The 26,768-nt window shown below is 45.0% G+C and overlaps 1 protein-coding gene across 1 annotated transcript; it reads left to right on the plus strand.

Annotated features, from left to right (window-relative positions):
* Positions 1 to 7,988: 7,988 nt before the first annotated feature.
* LOC114709017 (putative glutathione-specific gamma-glutamylcyclotransferase 2) lies at positions 7,989 to 8,535 on the plus strand. Its single transcript, XM_037203436.1, is given in 2 exon segments — positions 7,989 to 8,165; positions 8,168 to 8,535. Coding segments are annotated over 2 exon segments (534 nt in total). The 5' UTR covers positions 7,989 to 7,999.
* Positions 8,536 to 26,768: the final 18,233 nt, after the last annotated feature.

Genomic DNA, 26,768 nt, shown 5'->3' on the forward strand with positions numbered 1-26,768 from the left:
CTCTTTGAGGACTACGTATGTGAGATCATGGGTGGTAGTGAAAACAGCTGAGAGCTTGGCAGGGTGGCCAACCTGAAGGATACATCTGATCACGTCTCTCATGGAATTAAGACTCTTGGATGGGTTCCCAATGTACAGAAGACCTCCATAGCCCTTTGAATGACATGTAAGCTCTCCTAGAGGCTCCACAGCCTCCTTCCTCCTGCTCTGTATTCTAATACATGGATCTTCCCACAGTTCCCCTGAAGCCTCAGTGCGTTCTGACTTTGTTGTTTTCCTGCTCACGGTAACCTTCTCCACTGTCTCCCAACCATATTTCCTATCTGGCAAGCTTGCATCCTCTTCCCAGGTTTGGCCTGTCAGGACCCTCAGTCATCTTCTCTGTCTACTTCTTCCTCACAGACTGCATTTATTGACTCCATCTTTGTGCTCAAAATGTGACTTGAGCATTATGTTATGTGTTAGTCAACTTTCCATCACTGTAACAAAATACCTGAGACAATCACTTTAAAAAGATGAAAGGTTTCTTATGGCTCCTCACAGTTTAGGTTTGTGCTTGGTAATCTCTGCTGCTTTCGGGGCCTGTGGTGAGACAGCGCATCCAGCTTTGCTTCTCTACATCTTCCTGCTGGTTTCTTTTGGAGTCCCTCCAGGCTCTCTGAGCCGAGCAAGCTCCAGGTTTTGCCTCCCCCTTTGGCAGAGTTTGCCTTTCCCTCTGTCCGAGAGGAGTCCTGCTCTGGGAGATAGTGTAGGTGGTGCCTGACCAAACTGACCTTGTGGCTCGGGAGACAGCTGAGAAGCAAACGCTGAGCACCGCAGATAAGGAGCTAGTCCTGAAGTGGGGAAGGGCCGGCCTCAGGAACTATCACACTCTTCACACTCAGCCCAGGAACATGCTCTCAGAGGTAATGGTCAGCATTTCTCACTCGTTAACCCAGGTTCCAGAGACGTCTGCAATAGTACAAAAGCAGTGCTGCTCAGCTGTGATCCACAACCGAACATTCCAGAAGCCCCTCCACCCTCCAGTCCACAGCCCATGGAAGCTCCCAGTGCAGTAGATATAGACAGGACCTGGCCTCTGTATTTCAAGGCTGTGAGTGGTGATGTGTTAGAGATGAGATGCCTGCCTGTTTCCCCTAGAGGCAAGCGTTTCCAAATGCCCATCAAAGGCAAAGAACAAAACTGGAAACGTTTTATCACTTTCTTGACTAAACGTGCTTTCAGTGACTTTCATTGCCACCAGTTCAGAACTTCCTAGCCGAGTTTGGCATGCAATGGCAGTTCAGATTTATACTACATACAACACAGTTCGGTAAGGCTGGCATGGTACCAAGTGGGGAAACGGGCTGCATCATGATCTTGTCTCTGCTCCCTGGCTCAGCCTCCTGTTTGGATGACTTGATTCAAGGATTTGGAACTATTCAACTTTCTGACTCCAAAGTTGATCTCCAACAATGTGACGCTTAAGAAAAGTTTGAAGGAACAGGATAATATTCTTCCAGTGGAACAGGCTTCCAGGGAGCTGATGACCTTGTTGCCCGGCTCTTGGAAGGACTGGCGTGGCCAGCAGCTGTTCCCAGTAATCAATGCATGCAGGAGACAGACCTCTGCTCACTCCTGAATGCAACAGCCAATCTGCACATTAATCTGGGAGCTTTACCTACCCACAGATTAATCTAGGAGCTTTACCTTGTTTGACTGGTAAATGACTGTCAGACAGCTTTTCTGTCTGACATCATTGTTGGGTTAAGTCTGTACTGATTCCCAAGTTCTCGTCTGTCAAGGCTGCATCCACCATTGCTGGCTTAACTCATCAGCAAGCACTCATGCCCACAGCAGCCTGCTTGGTTATCACAAGGAATTCTTTTCAACAGATTCTTCAACATGGATGTGAAAGTGATGCCTGCCTTCTTCCATTTCACTGATGAAAAGATCCCAAGGACTGAAAATTAAAATATTTTCAATGAAGAATCTATTAATTAATACCATCGATGTTTAATTTTCAATTATAGCCCAGAGTCTTACTTTTCTAAAACACATAATACCTCCAATTTTGACAGGGAGTTCGATAAATGTTTTCTTAAAAATACTTAGTCTCAGCTGGGTGGTGGTGGTGGTGGCGGCGGCGGCAGCGCCGGCGGCGGCAGCGGCGGCACACGCCTTTAATCCAGTACTCGGGAGGCAGAGCCAGGCGGGTCCCTGTGAGTTCAGGGCCAGCCTGGTCTACTGAGAGAGATCCAGGACAGGCACCAAAACTACACAGAAAAACCTTGTCTCGAAAACAAAAAACAAACAACAACAACAAAAATACTCATTCTCTTTGCCTCAATACTGTCATCCTCAGTGCTTTAAACTGCCTTTCTTTTTCCAAGAATGAAAGGAGGGAGGGAGGGAGGGAGGGAGGGAGAAAGGGAGGGGGTGAACGTAGATGTGCTCCAGTGTAGGGGTTAGGGAATCCATTTTGATAAGCATTTGATGGACTAATATAAGATTATCATTATGAGCAGCATAACATACCATGAAAATCCTAATGTCTACATTAAAAGATACAACAATATGTTTGCATTAGGCATCGTGAATGTAGTCTCTCTCTCTCTCTCTCTCTAACCATGAAGAATAAAAAACTGACATTTGGTGCCATGGAAATCTGAGAACTTTTTATTTTCATTTTTGAGATTTGTTTCAATGCTGTTACAATACACTTTCTGTAATTTAAAAAAAAAAATATCTTTTCTGGCAACAGCTTAAATGTTCCCTGATAAGTAAGATCTAACACTGAAGTGTCCTCTAACAGATATAAACTCATTCTACTTTGGGAAGGCTTGAAGCGTCTTGAAGATTTAGTACCTATATATTTAATATTTATACCACGGTAGGATGTATAGATCATTATTCCTTGCCTGGTGAATGAAGACTCTGAGGTGCTGGGGCATGAATGGTTTAACCAAGGCCGTATCATTTGTCAATGACAAGTGTGCAGGCAGGGAGGAGCTCCGTAAATCTCTGAGTCCTGAACCCATCCAGCTGTCTACACTGTGGTTTTCAAAAAGCCCACTGGAGGAGAATCACACGTCCCATGAGGACTCGGTGAACACTGACTTTTTTCTTTTTAAATTTTCCTTTAATTTTAATTTAATTGACACGGTGATTACACATACTTACGGAGTGAAAGTGTGGCCTTTGAAACACTGATTGCTTCACAAAGTGCTGGGCTAGTGGAAAGAATAGACATTGGTTAGTCTTCCTGACTTCTACCTCACCTTTGTCAAATTTATTACGCACATGCCAGTAAGAGGAACCTTAAGGAATCTCCATCCTGTCACTCCCCTACCAAGACTCAGTGACAGCTGCAGTTAGTAGTGCTGACTCAAGATGGTGGCCTTGAGAGCCTCTGTTGTGATACAGCTCAACTCTAGCTCATCTCAGCTTTCACTCACAAGGACCTGGGGGTACCGCCCCTCCCAGCCACCAAGCCGCCTGAGCTTCCTGCGTGCTTCATCGTCCCATCTAAGAGTTTCAGATTTTTCACTTTCAACCTAACGGAAAATGAGATGAATATATTTATATTTGCCTTGGGGTTCTTCAGCTGGCCCCTGACAACTGAGAGTGACATTTGACCTTAGTGTTGGGATCATGGGGTAGATCCCACTACAGCCAGTGGGAAGAGCTTCCGTGGCCACAGATGATAGGAAGAGGACAGCATGCCACGCCACTATTGCTCTGTATGCGGCATGCCAGCCGGATGCCTCTCTACCTGTACAGCACAGGTTTCCTGCCAGCTGGACAGGAGTCAGAATTGGCAGAGAGGTGTGTCAGCACACAGCACGGGAATGTCAATTTCCCAAAGGCTAGCCCTGGAACATCACAGGGATGTCAGCAGCAGCTGGAATCCAACAGAGCATCATCTATTAAAATAGCCTCACCTGTGTAAACCACAGGCTACTGTTTGCAGTTTCATGATTGCGTTTGTAGATTTGCTTTGGTTTCTAAATGCTGTCCTGCCTTTGGTGATTGTTCCATTCACTGTAGCTGAGTAACAAATCACTCCCAAATTTCATGGCCTAACAGCAGTATACTGTCGTGTCTCAGGGTTCTTATTGGTGGCTGGATTCAATAAAGCAGCTCTTACACAGTTACTGGACTCCGAGGGCTGGGACTGGAGCTCTCTGGTGTCTACCCAAATGCCTGATGAACGCTGGGAAGATAAAAGAGCTGAGACTGGAGCAGCCTCGGCTCCATGAGTGTGTTTCTCCAAATCTAGGTACAGTCTCCCTACATGATCCCATGGTGGAGTTAGACAGTAGCCTGATTTTATACAAAGTAGAGTGGTATGATGGCCAATCTTTAGTGTCAGTTTGACAACACTTGGAATCAGCTGATATGTCAGCACCTGGGCCCAAATGTGAGGAATTTTCTTGATTGGATCATTCAACATGGGAAGACCCACCCTAACTCTGGGTCACACTTTTCTGGTGGCAGGTCACATAAATGGACACAGAAGAAGGAAGATTTTGCTCTTTGCCTGTTTGCTCTCACTCCCGTTGACAAGTTCATCCACCCTGTGGCCAACGCATTCCTTAGCTGGCGTTAGAACCTACCTCTTCAGGATTCCAAGCAGAGTGAAGACTAGCAGCTCTCTAGGATCCTCTGGAACCCCAGCACAGACTGGGACTGCTGAGATATCAGCCTCATGGACTAAACAAATGGGATTCTTGACCTTTCCATCAGGAGACAGCCACTGTTGGACTAGCCAGACCATAGCCTATAAGCCACTCTAAGAAATACCCCCTAAAAGTCTATCTACCTATCTATCTATCTATCTATCTATCTATCTATCTATCTATCTATTCTGTTCTATTCTATCAGTTCTGTTACTTTAGAAAATCCTGACTGCTAGAGGTAGAGTTCAAAAAAGGGAGGAAACAAAAGAGGGGGAGAGGAGGAGAAAGGAAGATCTAAGTAGCTAGATAAACCCATCAATTAATCAGCTATAGATGGGTAAGTAGATAGGTGTTTACCACTCTTGGGGTGTGGTGAACCTGGGAAAGTGCAGCCTAAAAATGAGGTAGACTAAAGTCTCATGCAATAGCCAACTTTATCCAGAGCATCAGACAATTTATACTCTGAGGGTTAAGAAGTAAAGTGTCCAATCACAAGGATCAGTCATACATGGTGGACAAGCCACACATGGCAAAAACATGTTTTGCCATAGAGGCATGCAAACAAATAACAATGGCCAGCTGTAATGAGTAGTCTAAAGCAAACTCATTCCTATCTGCTACACCTGAGAGGGCCATGAAAGAACATTCCAGGAACAAGTCTGTGGTTTTTAAGAAACTGAGGTCCAAAGACCTTTGTTTTGGTTTCTTGGAGTTTCCTCACAAGCACTCAGAATTCCCCTGACCCAACTCCACACTTGGACCATGTTCCAGCAAGTGTGTGGGTAGGTTATGGATGATGATGGATAATGGATAGATAGGTGGATGGACAGGCAGATCATAAAGCAACAAGCATCTCACTCTAGTGTCAGAAGTCATCCAGGCTCATTCCTACCACATTCTACTCACTAGACGCCCCAACACCAGTCCACATTCAGAGTGGAAATCGTACTCTATCATATGGAGGGTGTGACAAAGAATTTTCAGACATGCAAAAATCACATTTTTCCCCTTTCAGTCTTCTTATCAAAATTCTGCTATCCTTTGCAGCCCCTTGAAGGTGTTCCAGACTGCTCATAACATCAGTAATTTCTTCTTCAACCTATACTGTAGAAGTATTATATTCTACCTCATACTGCTTTGCTGCGGCTGCTGCTGCTGCTGATGGCCACAAAATACAAGTATTCTCTATGTAGAATGTGTATTATACATGTGTTCTAGCTAAATTAAAATGTTTGTAGCAATTCTGTAAGAGACATCATATTAACCTTGCTTTACAGATGGAATCCAAAGGAGCTGAGTGAATTTACCAAGGTCATTTTTGCTGGGCTGAAGCCTGTCTGAGGCCACAGCCCTTCTCTCAAGCTCATGGCTGTATGCTACCTCCTGCAATTTCAGATGTATTTGTAGAGTATAATTGGAAAGCATAAAAGGTGGGAAACAGAATGAAAGGTGGAGGGAACAAACAAAAGAAATATATGAGGACTATAATGTCAGAAGACCGACCACTGAGACAGCTTCAAGGAGTGCCAGCACACAGATTATCTCCCCAGCACCCCCCTGCTCCCCCGCCTGCTCTGCATCCCATCCATCTCACCATCTTTGAAGTCGCAATCAGAGAGTGCACCCTGCATCTATAGTGACATTTAAGAGGCAAGGCTCTTTGCAAATAAATGTAAATGCTCAATGTGTCCAGTAAGCACTCAGAGATGAAAGGTGTGGGTGAAGCTGGCTCTCCTGCTAAAGGCTCTCCTGCTGGCTCACCTTAAGTCCAGGCAGACCATAACCAGAAGTCATTCACGTGCACAGGTGGAACGACCCGCCACCCACCACACTTGGCACAAATTCATTCGGCGCCCTCATTTCAACATCTCTCAGAACGATTGCTGGAGATGGGGCAGCAAGCAAATTTCCATAGCACGCAAGACTGTTTCCGACGATTTGCAGCTACTTACTCGAGAACTGACAAACACATTTCACAGATTTATCACTGTTAGAATGATTTTATTAGTGGATTTATTAGAGGCACCACAGATTTGTTTTTCATTAACGTAATGAGCAGGATTTAATGGTTGAACATGACTTGAAAACTGCCTGCCAGTTAGGTGAGGTGCCACATCTCACCCCCCCCACTGACCCCCGGAATCCCAGGCAAACCCATTAGAAGAATTGCTCAGTGGCGAAAGGGCATCCAAGGGTCTAGTTATATCCTCAGTTATATCTATGCCATGCCAACGGTGCTGGTTTGCCAGAAGCTTGAACACTGACCAGTGTGTGACGCCACAGAGCAGAATCAGAAAGCTGGTTGTCAACCAGATGATTAAGAAAAGGAGAGGGCGAGGTAAGGACTAAGGAAAATGCAGCCTCGGAGCATCTGTCTTTGTTTCCAGCTAGGTGCATAAGCTGAACAACCTGAATTTACCTTCTGTAAACGTGAGACTCCTCACTTACAAATTAAAACTTGTTTCTATTTAGTATTTTCTCCAAGGGAGGTTGTGGCACCTTACCTAACTGGCAGGCATTTTTCAAGTCCTATCCAAACATTCAATCCTGCTCATTATGTCAATGAAAATATACATTAAATGACAATATCCATAAAAGCACGTAGGCTGGTGACTAGCACAAAGTAAATATTCAATAAATAGTTATCATCATCTGGGAATAAATAAAATGTCTTCTCTGTACGGGCTCCTTGTTGTAATGAGATTATTTAGATGTTTGTGATTTGCAAAGCTTTAAGAACCTGACAATGAACTATAACACATGTGGGGACTAGCCCCCACAATTATTTACCCAGGGACTCTTGAGGAAGGAGGGATAAGAGACTTAGTTAGAAATAGAGGGAAGGGAAACAGAGAGAAAACACAGAATAGACTCAGGTGGGCCTGGATCTTTATCCACCGGCCCAGAACTTTATTCCAAAGGTCAATAACAATGCCAAGGGGTGGAGCAAAAGACCTCCCTCTTGCTAGTTACAGTCAAGTGTAGACCCTTACAAATACCTGGTACCCAGGCCTGTTGTCCAATCAAGCTCTTATGCAGTCCTGCTGGGTACAGCGACCAGGAAACCTAGTGGGCTCCAGCAGACACACTTTGGGAAAAGTGTACATAGGTACATGATCAACAGTTTACAATTTCAGAGTGCAGAAGACTCACTAAATTTTAAAAATATCTTCCTTCATCCATCTAGTCTCCCTTGCTTCGATTTGGAGATTACATGGCTTTCTATATTTGACAACAGCCTCATTAGCTTTCTTTAATGATAGCTTTTGAAAATAAGAAAGCCAATTATAAAACTGATAGTGTTCTGTCGCCGGGGGTACCGGCCAGGGTTCAGAAAGATGTGGGTGTTTGGTTACGGGTCCCTCATCTGGAAAGTGGACTTCCCCTACCAGGACAAGCTGGTTGGTTACATCACGAACTACAGCCGGCACTTCCGGCAAGGCAGCAGTGACCACCGCGGGCTTCCCGGCAAGCCTGGAAGAGTTGTGACTCTCGTTGAAGATCCTGGGGCAGTGTATGGGGTGTTGCTTACAAACTACCGGTAGGAAAAGAAGAGGAAGTAAAAACATACCTTGACTTCAGAGAGAAAGGAGGCTACAGAACTACAACAGTCATTTTTCAGCCAAAAGATCCCACAAGAAAACCATTCAGTGTTTTGCTCTACATTGGAACGTGTGACAATCCTAACTACCTTGGTCCTGCACCTCTGGAAGACATTGCTGAGCAGATTTTTAATGCAGCTGGCCCAAGTGGAAGAAACACAGAATATCTTTTTGAATTTGCAGATTCTACTAGGAAACTTGTGCCAGAAGATGCAGATGAGCATCTCTTCTCTTTGGAAAAGTTAGTAAAGGGACGTTTAGAAGGAAAATAGAACCTCAGTAGCACATAGTCACCAACTCCCCCAAACAGGCAGAGCTTTTAATCTTCAGAGAATAACTTCAGTACAAAACAGCAGTATGTTTCAGACATTCTTACTTGAAGATCTTACTATTTAATGTTGTAATTGGAATGTCATCTAAATTTACTATTTATTTACAAGTTTCCTAAAACATATTCAGAAGATTTACATACAAAGAAAGAGTTCAAGTTATACAAGTAATTTCCTAACTAAATGACATATGAACATTTGTTCATTAGAAATACAGTTCTCAATTCACTTCCTGTTTTTATCGGAGTAACAATGGTTTATAGTATATATGCTTAAAATAATGTTATTAGAAATATATGGTAATAGAGAAGGAAAAAAACTGATAGTGTTTATGTTTAAGACTTGAAAAAAAGTTAAGATCACAGTATCCAGCTAATCTGAACATTACAGGCTACTTTAAACATAGTATCCCTTTCCAGATTCTACGAAGTCACACCTCCTAATAGTACCACACCCCGCGAGCTTCCAGGGCCAATTACATTCAAACCACCACATCCTCCAAAGACCCATCTCCAAATTCTACCACAGGGAAGTTTAGATTTCAATATACTGATCAGTGGTGGGGAGAGGGAGCATGATTCAGTCCATGACTGTAGGGTTTGAATGAAGGCACAAAGACCAAGATTGCTAATGAAGGGTCCAGTTTGCTGGCCAGTAGGCTTGTGCCATGCTCTGTATAAAGAGGACTGTAAAGGGGTGAAGGGGTAATTTGCACTTCAAAAATTATTTAAGAGAATGTAACTCAGTTTGTACAGTGCTTGCCTGGCATGTATGAGCACACACACTACTGAGGTTCCTTCTGGATACTAAACAGGTTTGAACCGGAAGTGCTGCTGTGGAATAGAGGGGACCATCCTCGGCGCACAAAACAAGAACTGACAAGGTCTGAGGGCTGCTGTGGCTGAAGCCACGAGAAACTGAAGAAGGTAGGGTGTGGAGGGGCAGAGAAAAAGCCAACAGAGGCCAGGGTCGTAGAAAGACACTGGGACCAGGGCACTGATTGTTCTGTATTCTGAAACCTGAAGTAAAGATGGGGTCTCTCCAAATGCAGATGTGGAGAGAGCCTCCAAGAGCACTCTGACTCATCATCAGCCACAGAGCATGGGCTGCTGTTGCTACAGCAGGAAAACAGTCCACTGACAATTCCAAGGAAAGCAGTGAAGCAGCCAGCACAGAGCCAAAGGAGGATCCGGTGGCCACTGGCGGGAGCCAAGAGCCTGGCTCTGATGGGGATGTATTTACTTTCCAAGTTGAGGCAGGCTAGACATGCCTAAGAGGGAAAACATCATGCATCTGCTGCCATGACCAACCTCCCCACAAAAAATTCCATGCAAGGCTGGAGAGGGGGAGTAAATTCTACTCTGGAAAATCTAGACCCATTCCTGGAGTCAGCCGCCAACCACTACCATCAATCATCAGTAGTCTTCCTCCACTAGCGGTTACCCCTCAGAAGAGTGGGCCAGTCTCCTGAGGTTTGGGGGAGGACTGCACAACTCTGTTGATCATGCACTCGGGCTTAGCAGTAAAGCTTCCTCCCAGTTTATTTCTTCTTTCTCTTTGAATTATTTCTCGGATATTGATAAAAATTTAGAGATCCTGGGAAGAATTTGAAGTTTGGTCTATAGCTGAGCCAACTAATAGCCTTCACTACTAATAACAAAATGTAATTATTAAAGTTGATCAAATTAATGTTCATTTGCTTGTTTATTGAGACAAAATCTCACTCTGTAGCTCAGATAATAATGAAACTCACAGTGTAGAGATAACCTTAAACTCATGGCAATCCTCCTGCATCTGCCTCTCAAGTGCTGGTGTTACGGGAGTGAGGTACAATGACTGACAATAAAACACAATTTGGAATTCTGTCTTCTTGCAATGCTCTATGAGAAGTTTGAGGCCACTGAGTAAAGACCACAGATCAGATGCCATTAATTCTCAGTGTGTCAGAGCATCTAACCTGCAGAGCCAACATCCACCAGTCCTGCTAGTTAATAAATATGAGACACTGGAGCTGGGAACATAACTCAGTTTGCCGAGTGCCTGCCTAGAATCCATGAAGCTCTGCATTTAGTCTTTACCACCACACAAACTGGGAGTGGTGGTGTATGTCTCCGGGGAAGTAGAGACAGGGATACCAGAAGCTTGCTGTCAACCTCAGCTGTGAAGATGAGTTCAAAGCCACTCTAGGAAACATAAAACCTTGTCTATCACAAATAACATTGTACAAGGTCATTCAATTCATTCGTCTGTCCATTTCTATTCTCTCATTGCTTGCTTGTGTCAGAAGGTATGCTAACAGTTGGGGATGCAAAAATGAACAAGATCAGCACGTCTGCACTCCTGGAATGCTGCTTTTTAGTAGGATATAGAGGCATTAATCACGTAAGCAAACAGGAAAATCTGTTGTGGAATATTATTTTAACTATGCAAAGATGTGCTACATTTGTTTATGCTGCAGAATATTAAGCTATGTGAGAGTGTGATACAATTGTTTCTGCTGCCTTTGTTAACTATGTAAAAATGTGTTACATTTGTTTTACCTTGCCTGCCTAAGGCACCTGATTGGTCTCATAAAAAGCTGAATGGCCAATAGCTAAGCAGGAGAAAGGAGAGGAGGGCTGGCAGGAATAGAGAATAAGTAGGAGGAGAAATCTAGGCTGGAGAGGACAGAGAGGAAGAAGAAAGAAGAGAGTGAGGAGAAAGAGAGGGGACACACCCAGGGCCAGAAGGAAGCCAGCCTCCAGCCAGCCAGACACCGAGACAGCAAGAAAGCAAAACATCCTGAAAGCAAGAAGGTGAGAAGCCCAAAGCAAAACACAGATAATGAGAAACAGATTAAAATAAGAGCTAAGATAAGGCCAAGCATCCATAACTAATAAGAAGTCTCCGTGTCATGATTTGGGAGCTGGTTGGTGGCCCAAAGGAAAAAGCCTGATACAGATCTGCCTGTGATAGTGAAATCAGGGAAGTAAAAGAGAAGATGAGATAAACCAGAAAGTGGCAGACTTGAGTGATCATCTAAGTCATAGCTGGAAGGTTTGTTGGTAGAGTGTGTGTGTGTGTGTGTGTGTGTGTGTGTGTGTGTGTGTGTGTGTCTGAATTTGCACATCTTATAATTCCTAGGTAATAGGATATTGCTGGCCCAGGACTGGGTTTTGAGAACCAGTGGGGGAATAGTAACTAGTGGATACTTTTTTAATCATATATACGTGGACTTTATTACATTCTGGGTACTATTTTAATTTGCCTATGTGGACCCATTAATCCTTATGACAACTTTGTCAAGGAGGAGAATGCCGTGTGACTATTTTAGAGACAAGGAAAAACACACAGATATGTTAAGTATGGTGTTCAAGGTCTTGTAGTCCTTAGGTAGAGTTGCTATGACTTTGCCCAAGTTCTAATTAGTTTGTTTTCTTCCCGTTTCACGAAGAACATGGAAGCAACCCCTAGACTTTCTCCTTGCATGTTGCAACACATGAGCTATCTTGGGCTCCCCTCACTATTAGTCAGCTTTTGCTGCTAACAAACTATCGTAAATGGAGCGGATTAAAACAATAGATGTTTGTTATCTTAGCTTCTGTGTGTCAGGAATTAAGCAGTGACTCGGGTGGCAGTTCCAGTCTCCGAGGTCACAGTGAAGGCGTCAGCTTGGGCTTTGGTCATTGGAGGCTGCGGAGAATCAGCTTCTAAGATGGCTCACACATATGGCTGTTGGTTATGAGGCCTCAGTTCCTCACCATGCGGGCTCAGCTGAAGGGCTGCCTGAGGGTCCTCAAACATGGCAGCGCTTCTGCTCAGAGCAAGTGATCCCAAGGAAAAGGAAGAGAGCCACCCTCGCTTCGTCCATATTTGATAAAAGCAATTTAGTGCTGGGCGGTGGTGGTGCTCACATCTTTAATCCCAGCACTCGGGAGGCAGAGGCAGGAGAAGATCTCTGTGAGTTCGAGGCCAGCCTGGTCTCCAAAGTGAGTCCCAGGAAAGGCACAAAGCTACACAGAGAAACCCTGTCTCAAATAAATAAATAAATAAATAAATAAATAAACAAACAAACGAAAAAGCAATTTAGTGAGTCTAGCCCATATTCAGGACAAAGAAAACTAAACTCAACTTTTGGAAGAGAGGAATGCCAAAGCATTTGTAGACAAGTTTCAGAACCCACACTAGTTCAGCAAACCTACTTATGCTCAAGGGCATCACTAGCAATTTGGCTCCTTTTCTCCTACACCATCCATTTTCATATCTCTACTTGATTATCCCCATCATTATATAAACATGTTCTTATTTTCTCACCTTTAAAAAAATTTCCCCAGAGGCACTCTAATTTTTCTCACCTTTGCAGCAGATTCCTCACGCCGATGCTTCCATTAGTGTCCTTCCAACCTCTCTAAACCAGCTTTAAAGGGTTCACTCCCCTAAAAGCTCAGAGACGCTCGCCATCCATGGCCTCAGTGTTGCTAAATCCGATAGTTCATTTGGATCCTTGTCTCACTTGAAAATTAGTCGCAATGGTTCCTCTCCTCCTCAGTACTATGTCTTTACCTGCCAGCTTGCCTCAATCTCTGCCTTCTTCTTTGCTGGCTGCTGCTGCTCGTCATCCACCTCTGAGTTCTCCCCTCTTTAACTTCTTGATGCTTCGATGCACAAGGTCTGGGCCTGGCTTCTCTTGTTCCCCTACCCCTTGGGGATCTCACACAATCTCCTGGTGTTCAGTACCATCCATAAGCTGTGACTGTGCAGACCTGCCAACTCAGCTCTTCATTCACACGTTCAACTGCTTCCTCTGTGTCATCTCCTCTCAGGTGCGTGACAGACGTCTCCAAACCATCTCTAACACTGATGTCTATCTCAGAACGTAGATCTGCTTTCCATTCAGCCTTTCTCATCTGAACTAATAGCAGCTCCATCCTTCCAGGTATTCTAGCAAAAGTCTGGAAGTCACGTTTGACTCTTCACAAGCAAACCATCAGTAAATCCTCTTGATTCCTCTGTTCAAAAGGTACCTAGAATATAACTTCTTCATACCATCTCTGCTGTCACCCAGGTCCTCCACATTCTCCCTCCAATGTCCCATTCTCATTGAAGACTCTCCTGACCACATCACTTAAAATAGCATCCCTCACATCTGGTCACCCTTACCCTGCTTTACCCCCTCCCCATCAGTATATACCATCTACATTTTAACATACTGTATCATTTACTTAATTGTTATGGTGGCTATGTTTCTTTCTTTCACAGAGGCAGGACATTTGATCTGTTCATTAGTGTAGCTCAATTTTGCTTGCTTTCTTATCACTGGCATGTCTTTGAGGTGTGCACACCCAGAAGCATTCATAACAGTGGTTACAATTTGGGTATAAAATAACCCCAAAGGCTCATGGGTTGAATCATTGGTTCCCAGTCAGTTGTGCTATTGAGAGGCAACTGAGTAGCAAGAATATTTATCAATTTGTAGCTGGATGGGCCATTAGTCAATGGGCCTAATTGAAAGAAATAGGCCCCTAGAGTTAAGTCTTTGAAGGGTGCTATTTTTCCTTCTTGGCTTTCTCTGCTCCCTGACTGCCATGAAGTGAACAGCATGTCTTTGCCATGTCCTTCCTCCATGATGTTGCTGCCTCACCACAGACCTAAAAGCAGTGGCACCAGTTGACCATTTAACATAACAACAGTATTCCTCCAGTCATTGGTTTACAGTACCAAGCATGCAATCCCTCCTGTGGATTTCTCCTTAGACTCCTATCCAAGCAGAAAGCACTTGGTTGCCCTGTAACTACCATGTCACTCTGGCACCAGTGTGTGCATCTTGCCATCAGGTCAGTTATAACATTCAGGATCTGGTGCAGGATCTAGTGTTGGATAAAACTATTGCTTCTGCCAGCAGGTTATCCGGCACCTTCTGGCTCTCTCTAATCTAGCCAGCAAGGGGAGGGTTTCATGGTCAGTTTGAGGCTGATTTCCTTATGTCCTGCATCCAATGTGAGTGTTATCTTTAACAATAGGGTCTTACCATCTAGCCTCAGTGGACAACCAAGAGCAAGTACAAAACCCTGTGTCACTTTGGCTGTCTCAGGCTATGTCAACATATTTTTGTTATGAATTTAGACATGCTTAAAACTGAAATCTAGGCTTTTTGTATGAGCACTCAGATGAACAGTGACTACATTAAATGCTTCAAATTCAAGGAGAAAGAGATCAGAAGAAGAAAAATAATTATGACCATCACCAATGTGGACATTGTGATGTATAAAATCTATGCCAATAGTGTACAAGGAGATGGAGAGATAGGACTTCTCTTAGCTTTGCTTCACATTTGGGCAAAACATGAATGTTCTTTAAGCTTAAATGCTCGTCCATTGTCCAAGTGTGAATTTCAACTAGATGACTAGATACAAGTGTTGGTGATAATGGGAGAAGATTGGCTGGATGTATACATTGGACAGTCATAGGCAGAAGGGTGATATTGAAAGCCATTGCTAAGCTACAGATAAAGAAGGCCTATGGCGGGGAGGGGGGGGGTGCTCAAAAATGCTGAGAGAACTAGTAAGGGATGGAAATGTTTTGTCCATTGAAATGGGAAATCAGACTGTTTTAAGATGAGAATTGTTGGACCTTTCAGAATCCAGCACTTTCATTTGTAAGACAATGTGAACGAGAGCATCTCTCTTGGGGTGTTTATGAGAATGAAATGTTTAATGTATGTAAATGCTGGCATTGTGACTCATGATGGGCACACAATCAATGTCTGTTGCCCTCCTTTTGGCTGTGTTACCAGACCCCTGGGGAAGGGGAACCTTCCAGACAACCTTCTTATATTCTTGCAGTCTGTGTTGACTCAATATGGTAAATAGCTACTTGTCTGAGAAAATATTTATGCAGGATGAATAGGACAAATATTGATTTTGTTCTATCCTGGTATCCATATAACTCAAGGACAAGGGAGACTCTGCATATGAATTTTAGAAACAGTAAATGTGCTACTCACACTCTCAAGCCTGTCTTAGTAATGAATGAGTTAACACTTGTTCTGTGAATAAATGAATGAATGAATCAAGTGAAGGAAATGACATCATGTCTATTCCAGGGCAGCATTAACATACTTGTTAGTGTGTGTGTAGGGGTGTGTGTGTGTGTGTGTGTGTGTGTGTGTGTGTGTGTGTGTGTGTGTTAATTATCATCAGGCAGTTGGTACAATTGGTTCCAGAATGGGTTATGAATTTAGTATCACAGAACCATTTCTTCATCACATACCATGCACTGAATATTTCCCAGGTAGCAATGCATCAGTAGCAAACTTATTACACTTGTAGGAAACATGAGAGGGGATATGAAATTCACACTGTCCAAACTAAAGCCACCTTAAAACAGTGCTTTCTGCAGGTCTGACTGGAGGAGACTTGAAGACTGTCCACGTGGCTTGCTGAGTGAGGTAAATTCATATCTTTGCACAAAGGAATGAAAACCCATTCTCTGACTAGGAAACATCTTCCTACAATAGTCAAGGGAATGAAAATGTTACCAAAACCTCAAGGAGCTGTAATTTAGAGTGAGAATGACATTGGTGTTTGTTTTATTTATTCTGCTTCTGAGTTCTTGGAGCCAAATGTCATTTTCTCATCTGCTAGTGACTCTTCAGTTTTTTCTCTTCCTCCCCTGCCTGACCCTAAGCTTGTTTTGAAGCCACCTTAATCCCATAGTGATGGTCAAGTAGTGGATTGAGCTATGACCCAACCCATGTGGAACTATTCTGGCATGTGTTGGGTACATAAAAATGACTTGTAAGACTCAATCTATTCCCCTTTTTTCTTCATTAGTGAGTGGCTTCCTCACAGACTTCAGGGACCTGGCTGGATAATAAAAGGGCCCAATTTAAACTTATTTTTAAACAGCAAGAAATGTATACTGGGGTAAAGACTCTATATTACAGATGCCTTTGGCCATTTTCTTTTTAATCACTCTTCTATGCAGCATCCCTGGAAAGTCATTCAGGGATGACTTGTAGCAGGGACTCCTGCAAAGAAGCATTTTTTTTGCTCACTGACACATGCTGGAACTACTGTTCTGTGGTTCAAAAACCTTCCATCTTCATACCCTTTAAAAGTCGGCTGGTGAGGATAACGTCTAGTGGATCACGTCCCAGAGTTTCACATAGCAGGATGGATAGACTCCATTGAAGAAGAATGGAAAACAAAGGCCATGTTGCTAGTGTTGGAGTTCAAGAATCTGTGGTCAGAAATGTAATGTTTGCTCAATGGGAAGGGGAGTAAGAACATATCCTCCAGAGTCTGTTAAAAACTTCACGATTTCCCTGCAAGTTTAAAAGGAAGGGCAAATTGCGGCTCCGAGTTCAATTTCACATGGACTTTTGAGAAAGGAGACTGAAAAATATCCTCCTCAGGAGCAAGGTTGTCTGGCTTGCAGGTTGTGCGACAGTGGATCAAGAGTGCAACTTGTTTTTCCCTCAGTGCCTTTGGGAGGTGATGGGAGCCCAAGTGGGATGTTGAACTGCAAGGAGCCACGCCTGCAAAATCCAAGCCGCGCACTGGACAGGGGAAGATGAGATTGAGGGACCTTGTCAATGGTGCTGCATTCAGACCACATGGGACTTCAATTAGGAAGGGAGAGTGGACAACTGGCCTGTGGATCAGGGGCAGCTGGGTAGTGTGGGATGGCAGGGGGAGGGGAGGCTATGATTATGCAAGAATAGCTGAGTTTTGTTAGGTACCAGCTACACTTCACGCATTTTACCAGGTATTTTTCTAATTTCGTAGACACACAAAGTATCTTTCTAATTTCATCAAGCTTAGCTACAAATGCCATCTAACTCACAGATGGAGAAACTGGGGCTAAAATAGGTGAAGAGCCTTTCACAAAATTGCTCCTTGCAGCACACGTGAGCCAAGATCCAAATCTAAGAGCCTGTAACTTGACCTGTTAATAAATGGTGCTGGCTCAGGTCTCCAGAACTCAGCAGGAGGCTCTTTATATTGGGGTGTGTTGAGGACAACCCCCTCTTCTGCTTTTTCTTCTTCCCTCGGCTGCTCTTCCATAGTCTGCCTGTCCCCGGGCTCAAATGCAGACACAGGAGAGCAGTGGCAAGTTCAACAGGCCAGCCGAGATGTCACGCATGCAAGACACAGGCTGCCAGGAGGAAAGAGAAGAGCCTCTGTCATAGGTCACACTAGCTTCTGAGAAAACTGTTGGCTGGAGTGGAAAGATGATTCAGTTGATAAAGCATTTCCTTGGGAAGAAGCACAAAGACCTGAGTTCAATCCCCAGAAGTCACGTAACTGGACATGGTGGCACATGCTTATAATCCCAGGGTTGGGGAGGCAGAGACAAGAAGTCCTCTGGGCTCACTGGCCAGCCAGCTAGTCTACTTCGCAAGTTCTATGCCAATGAAAGATGCTATCTCAAAAAAAGAATGGATGGTATCTGAGGAATGACACCCAGGGCCATCCCTGGCCTACACATGCACACACATGCATGTACACCCCCCCCCCCCCCCCCCCCCCGCTGCCACACATGAACCTATATACACACAAACCTATTGGCTTTAACCTCAAGTAAAATTGACTCCTTTCTCTATAGTGTTCCCAATTGTTTCATCAAAAAAGCAAAACAAGGAAAGTGGCAGAGAGTGGTAGCCAAATTCTGGGTCCAAACCCACGTTATGGAACAGCATGTCTCAGAGTTTCATTTTCACTGACCACATTGTATAGTGGGCATAATCTAGTGTGTTGTAAATCAGACACTCTCTTCAAATGCTCGAAGGACTTACCCAGCGAAACAGCCCATTGGTTCCACATGGCTTCCTGGGCTGTTAATTCTTAGAGGAAGAGCTGTCCACCATGAACAGCCACACCCATCTCCAGCCCCTAAAAATAGACTCCACCCCAGGGTCCAGCTACAGAAAAGACAGATCACTCATCAGAACTTGGCTGCACACTGCAACCCCCTGGGAGGTTTTAGGAAATGCCAATATCTCAATCTCCCTCCCAGAAATTCTTAATTGATCTAGAGTGGGATCCAGACCCCCCCCTCCAGGGGGGCTTTACAGTTTCTACAGAATGATTCTCATACACAGCAAAGGTTGAGGGCTGTTGAAATAGATCTCAACATTAAGAAAAGGCAAGAAGGTAGCTGGTTCAGATTACTTCCAAAGCCTCTCTGAATCCTAAACTTTTAAATTGCTAGGATGCTTCTCTGTGTTTGCTGCTTATGATGACTATTGATGATTTCAGGATCAATTATTAGTGAATGAGGGCTACAATATTTTCCATGTAGCAAGATGACAGGCTGTGTACAACACAAGATCACATCCATTGTATCAGGTTCCTGTCTACTCAAAATTACGTTCAAAGCAGAGAGGTGAGGAAAATGCAGAATACATTTAGAAAGTTATTCACCTGAAACCACACTTTTCCCCTGGCCCCGTGTCCGGGCACAGGAGGAGGTTCCGAAGACAAATCCTAACAGTGCTCACAAATCAACTTACAGTGGGAAATACAATCTAATTGTTTCAAGGAAAAACACGAAGATTTTTGACTTAGCAGAATTTTCCAGAAGGGAGGTGAAGAGTGTGGGGGTACAACCCCAGCTGGGAGCAAAGGAATGAAGTCGGTCTATTTAAGCCTCTGCTCTGGGCCCTTGCCATACTGGATCACTTTTCTCACTCCTAGTTCTGAGTGTTCTGTTTGGCAGGCACTGCCAGAACCCCTTCAAACAGCAGTCTGAACTTCACACAAGGGCCTGAACTCATCCCTCAAAGGGACTTCAAACCCTGACTGTTTAAAGATAGAAGCACACGGCCTGTACCAATACAATTGCTTCCAGTAGGTTCAAGGGTCCTGCCTAGTAGAAACAAGTTCTGGGTCTGATTGTAGCCTGCCACCATCCTGCAGGGTGACTTTGGACAAACTATGGCCCCCTGGGTGCTTCAGAAACCTTAGGGATTCAGTAGACACACAGGCATGCCGGCTCACTTGCGCAGGAGCATGGGAGCCCAGAAAGGCTTCTGAAGAGACCTTGTTCTGCAAACAAAGGAATCGAGGCTGTGCTTTGCTGAAGTCCCAGAACTTTGAACTTGTTGCAGCTTTGTGGTCTGGGCTGTGGGCAGGGCTGTGACAGACAGTGGCGTTAAAGTGGCAGTGTTCAGCTCTCTGGCACAGGACGCTCAGGAGGCTCACGTCTGGGAGATCGTCACCTCTAAAGCAAAGCGCGGTGAGCTGAACTGCTCCTCTGTGGAAAGAGGCATCCGAGTTACATAGCTAACGAATCAATCTCAAACTGGTATTATTGAACTTGTCAATTTTCTTTTGAGAGGAGCAGAATGGGCTGGCAAGCAAATAATTCTCATATGTTGTGTGGAGCCCAGGGAGGTGAAGGATGCTGGGAAAAGAGAAATGTCACTCATATATGAGAATAAACCTCTGCAGTCTCGAAACTATCGGAGTCAGCCTTGCAGGCAGGTAAACAAGATTGGCAAGAACAGAAGGCGGTTGTTAATGAGCCATCCTGCAGCCCAGGAAGGCAGCAAATGGTGGAGAAACCAGAAGGAGGGGAATGGAAACCAGATTCCCATCATCAAGGACCAGGAGTCACCCCTGACCCTCCTACACGGAACGAAAAAGAAGCACATTTTGCAGGAGGAGGCTACAGCCCGTCAAACTGACTGCTCCAACACTCTACTCAGAGAGACTGTAAAGAACGGTGACGCTTGACTCACAGCCTCTGCCACCTGCCCAGACTCTCCTGCTGTCTCAGGCAAGGAAACAGGTGGGCCAAGTCTCCATCTCCTGCCCCTGCCTGCTGGTGCCTGAGTCCGTTCTGCCCTTCTTTCATTCGTCTCTCTCTCTCTCTCTCTCTCTCTCTCTCTCTCTCTCTCTCTCTCTCTCTCTCCTTTAGCAACTCTTGTGTCTACCATGAGATTTTGTTACCACACACATCTCAAAGTCCCAGGTGTCAGAATGGTCTCCAGTTCCTGCTGGGCTCTTGGGGCTGCTGGGCAAGTGAGCCAAACAGCCAGTCTTTGTTACCAACTTAACATAAACCGAGTCACCTGGAAAGAGGGGACCTCAACGGAGGAAGTGCCTCCATCAGACTGACCTGTGGGCCATGTCTGTGAGACTTTTTCTTGATTGCTAATTGCTGTTGTAATCTACTGTGGGCGGCACCACCCCTGAGCAAGTGATCCTGAGTTACGTAAGAAAGATGGCTGAGCTTAAGCCAGGGAGAGCAAGGCAGTTAGCAGCATTGCTCTGTGGTCTCTGCTTCAATCCCTGCCCTGACTTTCCTCAGTGGTGAACCTGGAAGTATAAGATGAAATGATCCCTCTCCTCAAGATGCTGCTGGTCATGTTTATCACAGTGACAGAGACACAAACTAGATCAGCACGTGTTCCTTGCTCTGGTCACCGTTCAGCTACAGCCTCCCTATTCCAACCCAACCCTCCTGTTCCCCTTAGTCCCCAAAGCTAACCTTGCCTCCCACACCACCTCAAAGAAATGAAGTCAAGAAGATACCAACCTGTCACCTTCCAAGACTCGCCATCTAACTAGTCTATGTCTTCAAATATCTCTCCTGTCTCCCCTGGTCAGGAAGGAAGAAGAGACCTTCCTGCATTTGGAGCTGTGAGAACTGTGGTCTCTTTCTTCCTCTGTCACCTCTGTCCCAGCCTTGTTCCTCCTGCGGCTTCCATCCATCACTCAACTCCACACACAGCCATCCCCAGGCCTCCCTTCAGTGCCTCAGCACCTTCTAATAGGCTGTCTTCCTTTCCGGTGAACCTTCTTTAAATGCCTGGCACACCCCCTGCTGCCAGCTCCTTGCCCGCCACTCGCCTTGACCCATGGATGTCTGACCGGGCCTGCCTCACTGGAACTACTCTAGCTAAGATCACGGGTCCAAGGCAATGTCTTCCGTTTGCATTCCCTCTGGAGTTATTTCACTGGGAGCCCATTCTCCCTGGATGCCCAGAGCTCCACGGGAGCACTTCCGCCTCCCTTGGATGCTGCTGCTGCTCCCTGCATCCACTTGCCTTTGCTGCTCCCCAGCAGATTCCTTTGTCTCCACTAGCCCCTGCTTGTCACCTTTCCTCCCAAAGACCACCACGGTGGGTGCTCATTTCCAAGAGGCAAACACAAGCAAATCAATGTCCTACCTAAAATTCTCCAGTGCCACCCATCACTCACAGGACATAGGCTAGAAAGGAGGCTCCCTATGGACTGGTCCCCACAGCTGGAAAGGCTGCATCATCTCCATCCCCTGCTGAAATCGGTGGCTAGAGCCGTCCTGAAAAGCCTGTGCCAGCACTATCAAACAGGAACAAAATATGGTAGCGACTAACCAGGCAAGAGTAAATAGGAGGGCATTGTAAAGGGAGTGATTGATACACAGGCTTTGATTGGTGTCTCCTCATCTTGATGTTGTTTCATATTGAAATGATTTTTCCCCTCCAGACAGGCTTTCTCCTCTCTCTTTGTTTTTGCACAGCTGTTTCCTCTGCCTGGTGTGGTCCTTCCCACCCGGTGAATCACTCTACCTTCGAAATCCATCCTAAATCGATGTCCTGCCTTTCACCAAACCATTCTCTGTTCGCCTCCCTGCAGCCCTCCCCTTCCTGGCGCAGCAGATTCGCTGGCTCTTTCTCTTTTATCCACAGTGTCTTGAAATAGCTTTGCTCTAGCTTGTCCAGCTGCACTGTGATGTTTTATGGAAACACTTGTTTCCCTCTCGGGGCTGAGAGCTCCCTGAGGGCAGGGATAATGTCTGACTCTGTCCATGGCCCCAGAACCAGCCATGCCTGCTACCTTAGCAGCTGCAATGAATGATGGATTTTGATAGGTTAGGCCATATGAAATTGCCATTTTTATGATCAAATGCCAGCAAACTCACATCATTTGGCCTATTAATATATATCTAATGTCTTTCTCATACTTTCAAAGTACCTTGCAAGCACAGTGTCATGAATCCTAGGGGAATCGCTGAAGGATGGGGTGAGAAATCATGACGATCACTGCATAAGAGGTTCGGCACGCTGGTGACAGAGGTGGAGCCGGAACCACGCCCCCAACAGTCACAGCACATGTCCCAAGGTCCACAGTACTAGATCCATGGACTCCTAGCGAGAAATAAATTCAAAGGGTCACCTGCCTGGCAGCTCAGAGAGCCAGGCACATAAATCATTCATAAACGGTTTCCTATCTTTGCTATCATTTGTCCAGTGTTGAAGATGATATGTTCTCTCACAATAATGATTTAGTATTTCCCTCACACCTCACCAAGGAGTCCATTCCTAAGTCATCACTCTGTTGCTTCAATGTGTCGATTTCTGGCTTTATGGAGATAAAGATGCGCCCAGCTTACAGTAACCCTCCTACGGCTCACCGTGCTGGCTCAGCCTTGCTGCACACTCAGGAAAAATCCCCTGTCCTGAGCTCTGCTCGGATGGCCACATACCTTCTAACCAGACACCTCAGGATCATAGACAGCGTCTCCCAGTTCCATTAACCCCCATTAAAAACAGAACACCTTCAGTATCCTGACAACCTAATGTCCAGTGGGATGACTTTGAGGAAATGGGGCTCCAAGGTATTTTCATCTTCCTTTTTAAATATTAAAAGAAAAGCCAGACTCCCTAGTAAGATCTCCTTTTTTTATCACATACAGTACCAAGGTGACCTCCTAGCCTTTGCAAGCTCACACTTCTGTTTACATAGCCAATATTCCAATTATCTCCTTGCCCACAGACTCAAAACTGCCACATCATACTTAGAACACACTTGTGCTGTCACAGAATAATCAAGGTTTTTTTTCTCTTGTCCTACATAACAATTTGGTTTGGGTTTTATTTACTACAAATGCAATCTTGGTTGGATTCTAACTAGCATAAGTTGGGGGGACTCTACCCTCCATATTGCTTTAAATTTGACTTTCTGGAGGCTCAGGAAATACTTTGATCCTGTCACCCCAACCCTGTACCCCTCAGAATCAGTGTTCCCTGTATGTGGTATTGTAATGCTTTCAAGTGTGTTGCCTTAAATTAATTGAATTTATTTTAGGCTATTAAACAATTTTGCTGGAAAGCTTCCTGGTAAATTTCAGCAACTCTTTATCATACACTTGCTATATGCTGAATTCTGTGCTAAGCACTGAGACCACTTTCAAAGCCCATGGTCACCTGTTCATGGACACAAGTCAGTTCACACACCGCAGCAGGGACTAGCAACAGCAGGTATCATGCGATCATGAAAGAATCATTGAAAAATCAGTGCCATGCACGTCATAAGGAGACAGGTGCCGTGACTGGACCTGACCTGCAATCTGAGAGGTTAGGAGGGCTCAGGGTTCGGAAAGAATGAAAAGGGAGGAGATGGAGCACAGAGACAATGGCAGATCCCGATGCGGTCCACCTCCGCACCTGTATGGGTGCCCAAACAACTGTCACATCAGTCAGCTGCCGCCCCTCTTTCTCTGAGTCACCTCAGCTATTTGTGTCTGTGCCCTCACTGTTGTGCAATCATGACGGCAGCAGAGGCTGTAACGCCCATGTGTACATACTGATCCTGAGTCCTTGCCTGTGACGGTACATGCTCAGGAAGTACACATGGACATTTTCTCTAAAAGTGACCAATTATAGAATCTTCAGACAGGCAAACGGGCCAATTCAGCTTCCTTGGGGAGAGCCACTGAAGTCTAGCTTGAGAGTGGTGACAAAATGACATTTGGGGACTTTACCTGGAAACAGTGTTTGAGATGAACTGAAGAAAGGGATGGATGTGTTGGGTGTGGATAAAAAGGAGCCACCTATCTAATCTACCTAGTGATTTATCTCTTGCCCCCGCCCCCCGCAACCTCACTTACATTTCTACAAAGATTTTTGGTATTTCATTATCTTCAGTCCGTCTTTCCTGCACTCCTTCCTATTCTCAGTAGTTACTAACCCAGGCTCTGCAGTATTTAACATCAACATTGCAGCCTGCAAAAATAGACCTTTTATTATATGGTTATTATAAAAAGAACTTTAAACAATACTTAAAATGCAAAGAAGCAAGTGGAACTCCAGTCTCCTCCTCCGAAGATCATTACCATCCATACCGGTGAGCATTCTTCTGAGCATCCCTATATACATGCCCAAGCAGATGGCTGGCTGTGTGCATAGAGATTTACATAAATTAGATCATGTAATACTCATTTTTAAAGTAACTTGCATTGCTTTTTCTGAAAAATAAGCATAAATGTCAGCAAGCATAGGGCTGGGTGACTGATGGGGTGCATTCCAACAACTTTGGATGTCACTACTTATATAACAAGTTCCCTGGAGGATGGGTGAGGATGTCTGCTTCTGCTTTATGCTGTCACAGAGGTCACAGGGAACATGCTTATCTATTTATCCTTTTCCCATCTTGCCATGATTTTAAAACACCCATTCCTTAAAATTCTCTTACAAATTTATACATTTAAAATATATCTGTCTCTAATTTCCCATTGCCTCTAACTTGTCCTGGTTATCCCACCTCTGACAGGCTTCTTCTCAGACTTCATCGTGAGACTATTTCCCTGGCTCACCCTGACATTTACACCATGCACATGTACATCACGCTTTGTTCTTTGTTTATTCTTCTCTTATTTCCACAGTTTTTACTCAGCTAGTCTCCTTCATTCTCATCCAGGACAACTATGCAGTTGGGATCTCCGTTGAGATGGGTCTCCTGGAATTCAGATAGCTCTCTGCTAGCTCCCACCCCCATACCTCTTGTGATCTCGACTCCATCCACAGCCCCACTCAGATCCTTGTGTGCTCAGCCATTCGGATGCTTCTTGCCTGTGTTCCATTTTCTTGCAATATACCCGACGTCCAATGTGGTGGTTTGGGTGAGAAATATTCTTCACAGGCTCATGTGTCTGAACAATTGATCCCCAGTTGGTGACACTGATGGGGACGGCTGTGGGCCTTTAGGAGGTGGAGCCTTGCTGGAGGAGGTGTGTCACTGAGGTGGGCTTTGGGGCTTATCGCTCATCCACCTACAGCCCTCTCTCTGCTTCAGGTATGAGGAGCAAAGTGTGATCAGCCAGCTCCCTGTTCCTGCTTCAGCCATTTCTTCTCCCATTGCCATGTTCTCTATCATGATGAACCGTGTGCTTCTGGAACCAACATCAACCCTTCCTTCCCTAAGTTATTTTTTTGGTCATGCTTTTTTTCTAACCTCAACAGAAAAGTAATTACTATGCCCTATAGCTCCCTGAGTCTGTGAAATGTGCAACCTAAAAACTGTATGTCTGCTCTAAGGTTTTCTCAGGAAACTACTGGTGGCCATGCTTGTAGGGAGCGAGTGAAGTCCTGAGTGAATGTGTATTGTTGACACACAAGTCAAAGACCAATGCCTCATGGCCATGGGAGTGGCAAAACCTTCCCTGGATGAGACTCAGGGACCAGGACAACAATAACAAAATCAAAGCCTTCCTTAGGTCCAAGTGCAAATGTTGGGAGTTCTCACCAAAATTCACTCAATGCTTTTTCCCCAGGATGTTTACAGCCTGAAGACTGATCCCCTACAGAGATGGCTCCTACTCAGATAAGCTAAACCTGTCTCCTTGTTTGACTGTGTATTATAAACCCACCTCCTTATTCAAACTCACCTCTCTTTTCAACTATATGTAATAAAGATGCTTCACTTCTGGGGATGGGGCTACGGCTTCTCCATTCAAGAACCCAGACTGCCTACTCATTCTCAGATTTTGTGTCCCTGTGTCTATTGATTCTTTAGTGCCTGACATTTCTTCATTTCCTTGCCACCCTTCAGAGGGCTCCAGGACCCAGGCCGTGTATGAGCTGCACCAAAGTGAGGGAGTCAACAAAAGAGAGAACGGCGACGTAACTGGGATGCAGGACCTAAAACAGGAGGTGAAGGGGATTCTCAGGATGGCAGGAAAGAAGTCCAGGAAAGAAGAGCAGGAAACAGCTGCTCGACCAGCCCAGGCCAGGACCCAGCCAAGGCAAGTGAGGTGATGGAAGGCTCTTGGGAAATGTTGCCAAAAGAAAAGAGAGACTTCTAGAACAGAGAGTGTATTTGAGCACACTGATTAGAGGGATGTTATTACAGTCCGCAAAGGTTTGGGGATGGACTAGTGGCTGCTGAACAGAACATAAAAAAGTATGGATGTATATAGAGAGATAT

Source organism: Peromyscus leucopus, chromosome 3 (genome assembly GCF_004664715.2).
Source record: "Peromyscus leucopus breed LL Stock chromosome 3, UCI_PerLeu_2.1, whole genome shotgun sequence".
Taxonomy (NCBI): domain Eukaryota; kingdom Metazoa; phylum Chordata; class Mammalia; order Rodentia; family Cricetidae; genus Peromyscus; species Peromyscus leucopus.